The following is a 13,133-nucleotide window of genomic DNA, read 5'->3' as shown; positions in this document are numbered from 1 at the left end:
CATCACCAGGCTAGTGAGAGAACATTACTACTCACTAATGCTGAAGCTGCAGAGCTCCAACCTGGAAATATCATCAGCTGCAGCGGTCTGCCTCACCCAGTGCTTTCCCCACCTGGGCTGAAGAACCATCGTCCAGGAAGAGGGTACCGACTAGGACACAGGGGACCCTCGTGCCATTTGTCTGGTAGAGATGTGAAAGGGGCAGACATACTAAAGAGAAGGAGGTAAAAGAGGGAATAATAGCAAGCGGGTCGTCAACAAGGCGACACGGAGAATAACACCTATACGATGTCCGCCTAACCCAGCCTATGTGAAGTGCATAGCCGGTCCCAAGCCCGGATAAATGGGGAGGGGGTGGTTTCCATGGTGAAGGAACTAACGCCCAGCTACACAACCAATCTTAAGACAACTCTCAAAAAAACACAGAGACACAGACTAAGTAGTGCGCAAGTTACAAATCTTACCCATAACTCTACCTGCGCTTGAATAGACATAATAAAAAGACCACTTTAATCAGATAAAGAAGCATGGGGGTAAGGAAAAGCCCAAGAAATGGAAGAGGCCATTAGAAAGAATGATTCACGGGTGCTGCTGTACAGCGTATTACACAGCTGCAATTACTGCTATATCTAGTGTTCACCTAATATCACTGGATTCAGCGTGTTTCTAAGGTGAGACCACGCCCATCTTAATCAGGCCACACACCCTTGTCGGGAGAGCGCCTTTGGCGCGCGCATGCTTTTTCTTTTTATAGCTATGGGGAGGGGGGCACATTTTTTTTAATAGCAATGGGGGGGGGGGGGGAGCACGGGGGAGACTTATCAAATCTTGGAGAGGGACAAAGTACCAACCAGTCTGCTTCTATGATTTCTCTACCACAGACTGTCAAATAGTTAGGGGGGGGGATTCGATTGTTTTACGTGCCCGCGCGTCCTATCTCCCATCTGAAGTGATGGAAGATTGTTTTGTTTTCTGCAACGCGGAAAGTGCAGTTTGTGCGCCCAAACGGGTTACTTTTCACTTGCTCCTGCTCGCCAGCCCAAGAGACTGGGAGCTAAAATGCCGACGCGCACAGCTGTTTATGCCCCGAACAGAGCAACAATTTAATTTCTCCGTCTGGCGTCAACTAGTGGCTGCCGACACGTAAAACAATTGGATTTTCTATTTACAATCTGACTGGTGGTACTTTATCTCACTCCGAGATTTGACAACTCTCCCCCTAAATGTTCTTTAATATCTCGACACCCATTGTGCAGGCGTGGCTTTGAAATCACAAAACGTTTGCTTTATTTGTAAATACTAATAACACCTATTACACTTTTATTAAAAAACAAAACAACTTTTAACACTTGGAAGAGGAATTTAGTTTTTCCCACTGTTTGAGTCTTATATGTTTCTATCTACGGTAATACAGGTTGAGTCTCCCTTATCCAAAATGCTTGGGACCAGAGGTATTTTGGATATTGGATTTTTTCGTATTTTGGAATAATTGCATACCATAATGAGATATCATGGTGATGGGACCTAAATCTAATCACAGAATGTATTTATGTTTCACATACACCTTATACACACAGCCTGAAAGTAGTTTTAGCCAATATTTTTTTATAACTTTGTGCATTAAACAAAGTGTGTGTACATTCACACAATTCATTTATGTTTCACATACACCTTATACACACAGCCTGAAGGTAATTTAATACAATATTTTTTTATAACTTTGTGTATTAAACAAAGTTTGTGTGCATTGAGCCATCAAAAAACAAAGGTTTCACTATCTCACTCTCACTCAAAAAAGTCCGTATTTCGGAATATTTGGATATGGGATACTCAATCTGTACAAATAACGATGTTCTTACTGCGGAAATGTATTGGCGGTTGATGAATCTGGATTTTTCCACAACCGGGGAGATGATGCTGGAACTGTTCCTCCTCTATGGAAAAGGTGTACTGTGCCGAGGCATCGCAGGGAGAACCGGCATCTTCAGACAGGTTGTCCTGCGGAATACTGGAGACGCAGCCGCTGTCCGAGCCACTGGATCCAGCACCAGACATGCACTGCGAGGACTCCGAGCTCTCTGTGGCTGTAAGAAGAACAGGGGAAACGTCAGGTGGGTACACAGGAGAAGACGCAGAACCAGCAGACACTCCCCACCACACGTACTCATGGAAGGCTGACTGCAACTCGTCTCATTCTCCAACTCGTCTTCCTCCAGGCAGCTGCTCGTCTCAAAGGGTCTGTTGGCGGAGAGAACTCCGGGCAGAAGGGTCTGATTGACATACATATGCAGGTTTAGAGGACCCAGCAGTGAAGCCGAGGAGGGTCCGCAAGCAGAGGGCACAGAGCTGCAAGTGATGGGGGCCTGGGTCCTTTTGTAAGGATCTGAATGATCAAATAAGGACACCGCAATAGACGCCCTGGTCCTGGCACCTGCAAGAAAAGAAAACAATAATTGGTGATCTTAATCCAAACATTATGTTCCGGCCACCAGAAACCATATACACCTTATTACCCCCTTGTCTCACTTATATAGACACATCACCGCATAAATATGGCGGCTCCATGCAGTTAGCTGCCCCATAGTCAGCAGTCACCTGAGCCTGTATTATGGAAGATCAGGGCTTCTCACACCCACTGCTCTAGGCACACTAACAGTCCAGGTTTTAAGGCTAGCCATGTTTCAGCATAGAAGGTTAAATCAAAATGACCACAGGTACTGTGGTCCTTTTGATATAACCTTCTATGCTGAAACATGGCTAGCCTTAAAATCTGGCCTGTAAGTGTGCACTGAGGAGCGGGTGTGAGAAGCACTGAGATAGATGATAAACTACCCTCAGCTTGCACTGGGATGATTGTCTCTTTAAAATTCTGAACATTTCTAGGGTTCGTGCAAGAGTACTTCCGTGTCCTCTGCCTCCTTCCTGCGGATCTCATCACTACTACAGAGTATGGATCCGAATGTATTCCGTACCTCTCCCCTTCATGATGTAATCAATAGCGCGGTTGTTAATTGCTGCGTCACTTGGCTTTATGTCCAGAAACGGCTTGTTGCCAACACCCATAGAGACCATTTCCTGCATGCGGACCTCTGCCGGGGGAAAGGAGACACGTTCTGTGACACGGACAGTAATCCACCAATAGAAGCGCTCGCTTACTATACAGCATCTCGCTGGTTTACAGCACACTGACCACACACAATGATCCCTGTAATCCCTACTACATGTTTCATTTTATCTACAAATACGATCTCTTATTTCATACATAGCACTTAGTTCTATTTCTGTGACATGACTTCAGATATTTAACACATGGTTTACATTTGCTATTCAGCTGCATATACAGGCTTAGAGGTTGCTGGCTGCAGTTCATTCAATGTAATTACAGACAGGAAGTATGCAGTGTGCAGGGAAATATCTTCCTCCACAACCACTTTATCTGACACACCTTTTATCTGGATTGGATCCTACAACATTATTAGCAGCCAACCAACCAGTATTTGGGGCTAAGTGACCCGGTATCTGCTATAAGTGACATGATTGCAGGGGGCAGAGAAAATAAGAATTTACTTACCGATAATTCTATTTCTCGGAGTCCGTAGTGGATGCTGGGGTTCCTGAAAGGACCATGGGGAATAGCGGCTCCGCAGGAGACAGGGCACAAAAGTAAAGCTTTTACAGGTCAGGTGGTGTGTACTGGCTCCTCCCCCTATGACCCTCCTCCAGACTCCAGTTAGGTACTGTGCCCGGACGAGCGTACACAATAAGGGAGGATTTTGAATCCCGGGTAAGACTCATACCAGCCACACCAATCACACCGTACAACTTGTGATCTAAACCCAGTTAACAGTATGATAACAGAGGAGCCTCTGAAAGATGGCTTCCTAAACAATAACCCGAATTAGTTAACAATAACTATGTACAAGTATTGCAGATAATCCGCACTTGGGATGGGCGCCCAGCATCCACTACGGACTCCGAGAAATAGAATTATCGGTAAGTAAATTCTTATTTTCTCTATCGTCCTAAGTGGATGCTGGGGTTCCTGAAAGGACCATGGGGATTATACCAAAGCTCCCAAACGGGCGGGAGAGTGCGGATGACTCTGCAGCACCGAATGAGAGAACTCCAGGTCCTCCTTTGCCAGGGTATCAAATTTGTAAAAATTTACAAACGTGTTCTCCCCTGACCACGTAGCTGCTCGGCAGAGTTGTAATGCCGAGACCCCTCGGGCAGCCGCCCAAGATGAGCCCACCTTCCTTGCGGAATGGGCCTTAACAGATTTAGGCTGTGGCAGGCCTGCCACAGAATGTACAAGTTGAATTTTGTTACAAAACCAACGAGCAATCGACTGCTTAGAAGCAGGTGCACCCAACTTTTTGGGTGCATACAGTATAAACAGCGAGTCAGATTTTCTGACTCCAGCCGTCCTTTAAATGTATATTTTTAAGGCTCTGACAACGTCCAACAACTTGGAGTCCTTCAAGTCGTCTGTAGCCGCAGGCACTACAATAGGCTGGTTCAGGTGAAACGCTGATACCACCTTAGGGAGAAAATGCGGACGCGTCCGCAGCTCTGCCCTATGTCGAATGGAAAATTAAATAAGGGCTTTTATAAGACAAAGCCCCCAGTTCAGATACTCTCCCGGCCGAAGCCAGGGCCAGTAACATAGTCACTTTCCATGTGAGATATTTCAAATCCACATTCTTTAGTGGTTCAAACCAATTGGATTTGAGGAAATCTAAAACTACATTTAGATCCCACGGTGCCACCTTAGGCACCACAGGAGGCTGTATATGCAGTACTCCTTTGATAAAAATCTGGACCTCAGGGACTGAGGCCAATTCTTTGTGGAAGAATATTGATAGGGCCGAAATTTGAACCTTAATAGATCCCAATTTGAGACCCATAGACAATCCTGATTGCAGGAAATGTAGGAAAACGACCCAGTTGAAATTCCTCCATCGGAGCACTCCGCTGCTCGCACCACGCAACATATTTTCGCCAAATACGGCGATAATGCTTCGCGGTGACTTCCTTCCTTGCCTTTATCAAGGTAGGAATGACTTCTTCTGGAATGCCTTTTCCTTTTAGGATCTGGCATTCAACGCCATGCCGTCAAACGCAGCCGCGGTAAGTCTTGAAAAAGACAAGGACCCTGCTGAAGCAGGTCCCTTCTCAGAAGTAGAGGCCACGGATCGTCCGTGACCATCTCTTGAAGTTCCGGGTACCAAGTCCTTCTTGGCCAATCCGGAGCCACTAGTCTTACTCCTCTTTGCCGTATAATCCTCAATACCTTTGGTATGAGAGGCAGAGGAGGAAACACATATACCGACTGGTACACCCAAGGTGTTACCAGCGCGTCCACAGCTATTGCCTGCGGATCTCTTGACCTGGCGCAATACCTGTCCAGTGTTTTGTTGAGGCGAGACGCCATCATGTCCACCATTGGTTTTACCCAACGGTTTAATAGCATGTGGAAAACTTCTGGATGAAGTCCCCACTCTCCCGGGTGAAGGTCGTGTCTGCTGAGGAAGTCTGCTTCCCAGTTGTCCACGCCCGGGATGAATACTGCTGACAGTGCTATCACGTGATTCTCCGCCCAGCGAAGGATCCTGGCAGCTTCTGCCATTGCCCTCCTGCTTCTTGTGCCGCCCTGTCTGTTTACATGGGCGACTGCCGTGATGTTGTCCGACTGGATCAACACCGGTCTTCCTTGAAGCAGAGGTTCCGCCTGGCTTAGAGCATTGTAGATTGCTCTTAGTTCCAGAATGCTTATGTGAAGAGACTTTTTCAGGCTCGACCACACTCCCTGGAAATTTCTTCCCTGTGTGACTGCTCCCCAGCCTCTCAGGCTGGCATCCGTGGTCACCAGGATCCAATCCTGTATGCCGAATCTGCGGCCCTCCAATAGATGAGCCTCCTGCAACCACCACAGAAGGGATACCCTTGTCCTCGGCGACAGGGTTATCCGCAGGTGCATCTGAAGATGCGACCCTGACCATTTGTCCAACAGATCCCTTTGCATGGAATCTGCCGAAAGGGATTGCTTCGTAAGAAGCTACCATTTTTTCCCAGGACTCTTGTGCATTGATGTACAGACACCTTTCCTGGTTTTAGGAGGTTCCTGACCAGGTCAGATAACTCCTTGGCTTTTTCTTCGGGAAGAAAAACCTTTTTCTGAACTGTGTCCAGAATCATCCCCAGGAACAGAAGACGAGTTGTCGGCATTAATTGGAATTTTGGAATATTCAGAATCCATCCGTGCTGCTTTAGCACCTCTTGAGATAGTGCTAAACCCATCTCTAGCTGTTCTCTGGACCTTGCCCTTATTAGGAGATCGTCCAAGTATGGGATAATTAATACGCCTTTTCTTCGAAGAAGAAATATTATCTCGGCCATTACCTTTGTAAAGACCCGAGGTGCCGTGGACAAACCAAACGGCAGCGTCTGAAACTGATAGTGACAGTTTTGTACAACGAACCTGAGGTACCCCTGGTGTGAGGGGTAATTGGAACGTGGAGATACGCATCCTTGATGTCCAAGGATACCATAAAGTCCCCTTCTTCCAGGTTCGCTATCACTGCTCTGAGTGACTCCATCTTGAACTTGAACTTCTTTATGTATAGGTTCAAGGACTTCAGATTTAGAATAGGCCTTACCGAGCCATCCGGCTTCGGTACCACAAATAGAGTGGAATAATACCCCTTCCCTTGTTGTAGAAGAGGTACCTTGACTATCACCTGCTGAGAATACAGCTTGTGAATGGCTTCCAAAACCGTCTCCCTTTCTGAGGGGGACGTTGGTAAAGCAGACTTCAGGAAACGGCGAGGTGGCTCTGTCTCTAATTTCAACCTGTACCCCTGAGATATTATCTGCAGGATCCAGGGATTTACCTGCGAGTGAGCCCACTGCGCGCTGTAATTTTTGAGACGACCGCCTACCGCCCCCGAGTCCGCTTGCGAAGCCCCAGCGTCATGCTGAGGCTTTTGTAGAAGCCGGGGAGGGCTTCTGTTCCTGGGAAGGAGCTGCCTGTTGCTGTCTCTTCCCTCGTCCTCTGCCTCGTGGCAGATATGAATAGCCCTTTGCTCTCTTATTTTTAAAGGAACGAAAGGGCTGCGGTTGAAAGGTCGGTGCCTTTTTCTGTTGGGGAGTGACTTGAGGTAGAAAAGGTGGATTTCCCGGCCGTAGCCGTGGCCACCAAATCCGATAGACCGACCTCAAATAACTCCTCTACGCATCGCCTGTCCACTGTCGTGTCCATAAAGCTCTTCTGGCCGAAATGGACATAGCACTTACCCGTGATGCCAGTGTGCAGATATCTCTCTGTGCATCACTCATATAAAGAAATGCATCCTTTATTTGTTCTAACGACAGTAAAATATTGTCCCTGTCCAGGGTATCAATATTTTCGATCAGGGACTCTGACCAAACTACCCCAGCACTGCACATCCAGGCAGTCGCAATAGCTGGTCGTAGTATAACACCTGCATGTGTGTATATACCTTTTTGGATATTTTCCATCCTCCTATCTGATGGATCTTTAAGTGCGTCCGTCTCAGGAGAGGGTAACGCCACTTGTTTTGATAAGCGTGTTAGCGCTTTGTCCACCCTAGGAGGTGTTTCCCAGCGCTCCCTAACCTCTGGCGGGAAAGGGTATAAAGCCAATAACTTCTTTGAAATTAGCAGTTTTTTATCGGGGCACCCCACGCTTCATCACACACGTCATTTAATTCTTCTGATTCGGTAAAAACTACTGGTAGTTTTTTCACCCCCACATAATACCCTGTTTAGTGGTACCTGTAGTATCAGCTAAATGTAACATCTCCTTTATTGCCAAAATCATATAACGTGTGGCCCTACTGGAAAATACGGTTGATTCGTCACCTTCACCACCGGAATCAGTGCCTGTGTCTGGGTCTGTGTCGACCGACTGAGGCAAGGGACGTTTTACAGCCCCTGACGGTGTTTGAGGCGCCTGGACAGACACTAATTGAGTGTCCGGCCGCCTCATGTCGGCAAACGACTGCTTAAGCGAGTTGACGCTATCCCGTAATTCCACAAATAAAGGCATCCATTCTGGTGTCGACCCCCTAGGAGGTGACATCCTCATATTTGGCAATTGCTCCGCCTCCACACCAATAACGTCCTCATACATGTCGACACACACGTACCGACACACAGCAGACACACAGGGAATGCTCTATACGAAGACAGGACCCACTAGCCCTTTGGGGAGACAGAGGGAGAGTCTGCCAGCACACACCAAAAAGCGCTATATATGACAGGGATAGCCTTATGATTAAGTGCTCCCTTATAGCTGCTTTTATATTAATATATTGCCATTTATTCTGCCCCCCCTCTCTGTTATACCCTGTTTCTGTAGTGCAGTGCAGGGGAGAGACCTGGGAGCCTTCCTGACCAGCGGAGCTGTGACAGAAAATGGCGCCGTGTGCTGAGGAGATAGGCCCCGCCCCTTTTTCGGCGGGCTCGTCTCCCGCTATTTAGTACATTTAGGCAGGGGTAAATATCTCCATATAGCCTCTGGGGCTATATGTGAGGTATTTTTAGCCTTTTTAAAGGTTTTCATTTGCCTCCCAGGGCGCCCCCCCCCAGCGCCCTGCACCCTCAGTGACTGCCGTGTGAAGTGTGCTGAGAGGAAAATGGCGCACAGCTGCAGTGCTGTGCGCTACCTTAAGAAGACTGCAGGAGTCTTCAGCCGCCGATTCTGGACCTCTTCTTGCTTCAGCATCTGTGAGGGGGCCGGCGGCGTGGCTCCGGTGACCATCCAGGCTGTACCTGTGATCGTCCCTCTGGAGCTTCATGTCCAGTAGCCAAGAAGCCAATCCATCCTGCACGCAGGTGAGTTCACTTCTTCTCCCCTCTGTCCCTCGTTGCAGTGATCCTGTTGCCAGCAGGAATCACTGTAAAATAAAAAACCTAAGCTAAACTCTCTAAGCAGCTCTTTATGAGAGCCACCTAGAATTGCACCCTTCTCGGCCGGGCACAAAAATCTAACTGGAGTCTGGAGGAGGGTCATAGGGGGAGGAGCCAGTACACACCACCTGACCTGTAAAAGCTTTACTTTTGTGCCCTGTCTCCTGCGGAGCCGCTATTCCCCATGGTCCTTTCAGGAACCCCAGCATCCACTTAGGACGATAGAGAAAATGGCAGTAAGACCGATGACGTACCCTTATTCCTGGTCGCCTGCTGCCAGAGGATTTTAGGAATGTCCACGGTCCAGGCCTGCTTGATGTCGGCGTTGCTCGCCTGGAGAATGTGTGTGTCGTTGGATTTACGTCGCCTGAACCAAATTTCAAAGCGCAGCCCGCTGTCTCCGGAATTCTCTGTCAGGCCGATGTCTGCTGTCTGCCAATCAGAGAAAGTGGCATAAGCGGCAGGGCCGGCTACAAACTGGCCACCTCATGAGAGATCACTAACACACAGAGCTAAATGCCCAGGGCGAGAACCGTGCTCTTTGGGTCATTAATGTGATCCCTATGGCAATAAGCACAGATGTATATGATGTGATGTATCGCTACAGCTAATGTAAGGATACAACACACAGAAAATTGTACCCTTGAAAATTAAAATACACACGTCATACAATTTAGTTATTTTTACACCGTTATGTAAATATTCATCTGAAAATGTAACCTGCTAGTTCTCCCGCATGTAGCGATGGCCAATGTGTGTACATTATATGGGTGTGGTATGCAAGGTCCACCACACTTAGGTCGACAGTGTCTAGGTCAGGGCTGGCCAAACCAGTCCTCGAGATCTACCAACAGTTCACATTTTCCAGACCATCTAGCTGGTGCACAGGTGTAGTCATTACTAATTAAGATGTGCTGCATTCATTCCTAACTGCCAATTCTACAGATCTCCAGGAGGCCTGGAAAACATGTACTGTTGGTAGAACTCGAGGACCGGTTTGGCCAGCTCTGGTCTAGATCAACCACTATTGGTCAACAGTAATTATGGCCGACATGGTTTCTAGGTCGACAGGGACAGTAAGTCGACATGACAGAAGGTCGACATGAGTTTTTGCACTTTTTTTGGGTGTCGTTTTCTCCATACAGTGACCGTAATCCCCAATTAGTGCACCGTGTCCCCTCGCATGGCTCGTTACCGTCCCCAATTGTAGTCCACGTGGATCGTAAAGTATGAAAAAGTTTTTTTTTTAAATCAAAAATGTGAAGAACTCACGTCGACCTAGAGTCCCTGTTGACCTAGAAACCATGTCGACCAATAGTGGTAGGCCTAGACAGTGTCGACCCAAGTGTGGTCAACCTAGAGACCGGATACCACATTATATATATGTGTACATTATACAGAGTTTTCCACCATTCTAGGATCCTGGGATTCCAACAGTATTTATTATTTTCCCACATGCAGAAGTCCTCAGGGTGGAAGGAAGAGGTGATAGGGATCACAGATACTGGGGTGTTGGGACCCTGGTAGACATTCTGGGGCTTCCCTTTGTGTGTGACACTCCTATACGAGTGGGTGATGGTCTGAGATGCTTCACTTACTTTAAATGAGCGTTTGTATATGTAGACATCCAGTCCCCCTTCAATCCTCTTGGGCTTGCTGAATAAGATGAGATCCTCGAACAGGAAGACGTGTCTCTGGCACTTCCTCCGGCCCAACCACACTGTGACTTCGTCCTGTCTCACCAGCTGCCCTTGTTCCTTTAGATTCACCTGTTAACCCAAAATATGTAGGAAGGGGGGATGTCATCAGAGTGTATTACACACTGGGTGTGTGATATGTGACAATACATAGGAAGAATGACACAGGAACACATCACGTGTGACGTGTACACAAAGAAGTGTCTATAAAGTAGTAACTGCACTGTCCACCTCCTGAACCTGCTGCCCCTTCACTCACATCACAGTCCCGTATGGCGTCCATGGCTAGGAGGTCATTGCCATGACGGAGCTGGAACTTCACCATTTCCTCGGCGGCGCGCAGGTACACCAGCTCATGTTCCTGAGCCTCGCTGCACTCCTTGATCAGGTCCTTCAGGAGCAGAGCGTACTTGCTCATTCGCTGGATGGGCTTCAGCAGATACGAGGCCAGGTCCATCTTGTCTCCCAGCTGCCGCTGCTTATTCTGACAATAAGCACACAGCATGCATTAATCATTGTGGGGCACAACCTGCGTCTACTGATGCCAGAACCACAGAGTAGTCACAGAGGGGAACAGAGATCCTTTACATCTAGTGTAACGTTCTCACCTTAAAGAATATGTTCCCGTGGCTGGCTAGTAACAAGTCGGACTGGGGCTTATTCTTGCTGTATAAGGCGTACATCCCAAACTGGTCTTTCTAGAGGAAAAAAAGCAAAACGTCTGTAATTTACCCTGAAACACTACAGATCAGCAGCTTACGCCCATCTGTCCACATTGCTCAGGGGCGTTTATATGGTCGTATCTAAGAGCAACCGACAAACATCTACTAAGACGACACAGAATCTGGAGTTTCCCTTTAACGGACTAATTATTTTCCGAAAAACCCCTCAGAAATGTCCGTATGGAATTTATGGATTTCCAGGTTTATTTATCCTAAATTAGTAAAGGCTAACTGCTCCTCACCTCTGTTATGTGCACCGGTGGCCACTGGAGGCCGCCACACAGACCAAATGAAAATGAAAGTGATCATGCAGGGAGATGTTCCAGCCTGCTGCTAATTACCTAAAAACACTGATCTGACTGTTTCACAATTGCTGAATATGGAGAGAGTGTGCTGGAGAGAGAGAGCGTGTGCTGGAGAGAGAGTGTGTGTGTGTGTGTGCTGGAGAGAGTGAGAGTGTGCTGGAGAGAGTGTGTGTGTGCTGGAGAGAGAGTGTGCTGGAGAGAGAGAGAGAGAGAGAGTGTGTGTGTGTGTGTGCTGGAGAGAGAGAGAGTGTGTGCTGGAGAGAGAGAGAGTGTGTGCTGGAGAGAGAGAGTGTGTGCTGGAGAGAGAGAGAGTGTGTGTGCTGGAGAGAGAGAGAGAGAGTGTGTGCTGGAGAGAGAGAGAGAGTGCTGGAGAGAGAGAGTGTGTGTGCTGGGGAGAGAGAGAGTGTGTGTGTGCTGGAGAGAGAGAGAGCATGCTGGAGAGAGAGAGAGAGTGTGTGTACTGGAGAGAGAGAGAGTGTGTACTGGAGAGAGAGAGAGCGTGTGTGTGCTGGAGAGAGAGAGAGTGTGTGTGCTGGAGAGAGAGATAGTGTGCTGGAGAGAGAGAGTGTGCTGGAGGGAGAGAGAGAGAGTGTGTGCTGGAGAGAGAGAGAGAGAGAGTGTGCTGGAGAGAGAGAGAGTGTGTGCTGGAGAGAGAGAGTGTGTTTGCTGGAAAGAGAGAGAGAGAGTGTATGCTGGAGAGAGAGAGAGAGAGAGAGAGTGTGTACTGGAGAGAGAGAGAGTGTGTGTACTGGAGATAGAGAGTGAGAGAGAGTGTGTGTGCTGGAGAGAGAGAGAGAGAGTGTGTGTGCTGGAGAGAGAGAGAGAGAGAGAGTGCTGGAGAGAGAGAGTGTGCTGGAGGGAGAGAGAGAGATAGTGTGCTGGAGCGAGAGAGAGAGAGAGATAGTGTGCTGGAGAGAGAGTGTGTGTGCTGGAGAGAGAGAGTGTGTGTGCTGGAGAGAGAGAAAGTGTGCTGGAGGGAGAGAGTGTGCTGGAGGGAGAGAGATAGTGTGCTGGAGCGAGAGAGAGAGATAGTGTGCTGGAGAGAGAGTGTGTGGGCTGGAGAGAGAGAGAGTGTGTGTGTGCTGGAGAGAGAGAGAGTGTGTGTGCTGGAGAGAGAGAGAGTGAGAGAGTGCTGGAGAGAGAGAGAGTGAGAGAGTGCTGGAGAGAGAGTGTGTGTGTGTGTGTGTGTGTGTGTGTGTGTGCTGGAGAGAGAGAGTGTGCTGGAGAGAGAGAGAGTGTGTGTGTGCTGGAGAGAGTGTGTGTGTGCTGGAGAGAGAGAAAGAGAGAGTGCTGGAGAGAGAGAGAGAGTGCTGGAGAGAGAGAGAGAGAGAGAGAGAGTGTGCTGGAGAGAGAGAGTGTGTGCTGGAGAGAGAGAAAGTGTGCTGGAGAGAGAGAGAGAGAGAGAGTGTGTGTGCTGAAGAGAGAGAGAGTGTGCTGGAGAGAGAGAGAGAGTGTTCTAGAGAGAGAGAGAGTGT

The 13,133-nt window shown here is 48.2% G+C and overlaps 1 protein-coding gene across 1 annotated transcript in view; it reads right to left on the bottom strand.

The window, feature by feature from the left end:
- LOC134969570 (puratrophin-1-like) overlaps positions 1-13,133 on the bottom strand; it is a 42,403-nt gene that overhangs the window by 5,811 nt on the left and 23,459 nt on the right. Inside the window, 8 exon segments of the mRNA XM_063945607.1 lie at positions 1,860-1,934; positions 1,936-2,084; positions 2,165-2,431; positions 2,973-3,089; positions 9,189-9,366; positions 10,533-10,703; positions 10,891-11,115; positions 11,240-11,329. Coding sequence (XP_063801677.1) covers positions 1,860-1,934; positions 1,936-2,084; positions 2,165-2,431; positions 2,973-3,089; positions 9,189-9,366; positions 10,533-10,703; positions 10,891-11,115; positions 11,240-11,329 — 1,272 coding nt within the window.

The sequence above is a fragment of the Pseudophryne corroboree genome, chromosome 11 (genome assembly GCF_028390025.1).
Source record: "Pseudophryne corroboree isolate aPseCor3 chromosome 11, aPseCor3.hap2, whole genome shotgun sequence".
Taxonomy (NCBI): Eukaryota; Metazoa; Chordata; class Amphibia; order Anura; family Myobatrachidae; genus Pseudophryne; species Pseudophryne corroboree.
This window is presented reverse-complemented; position numbering and strand designations above follow the sequence as displayed.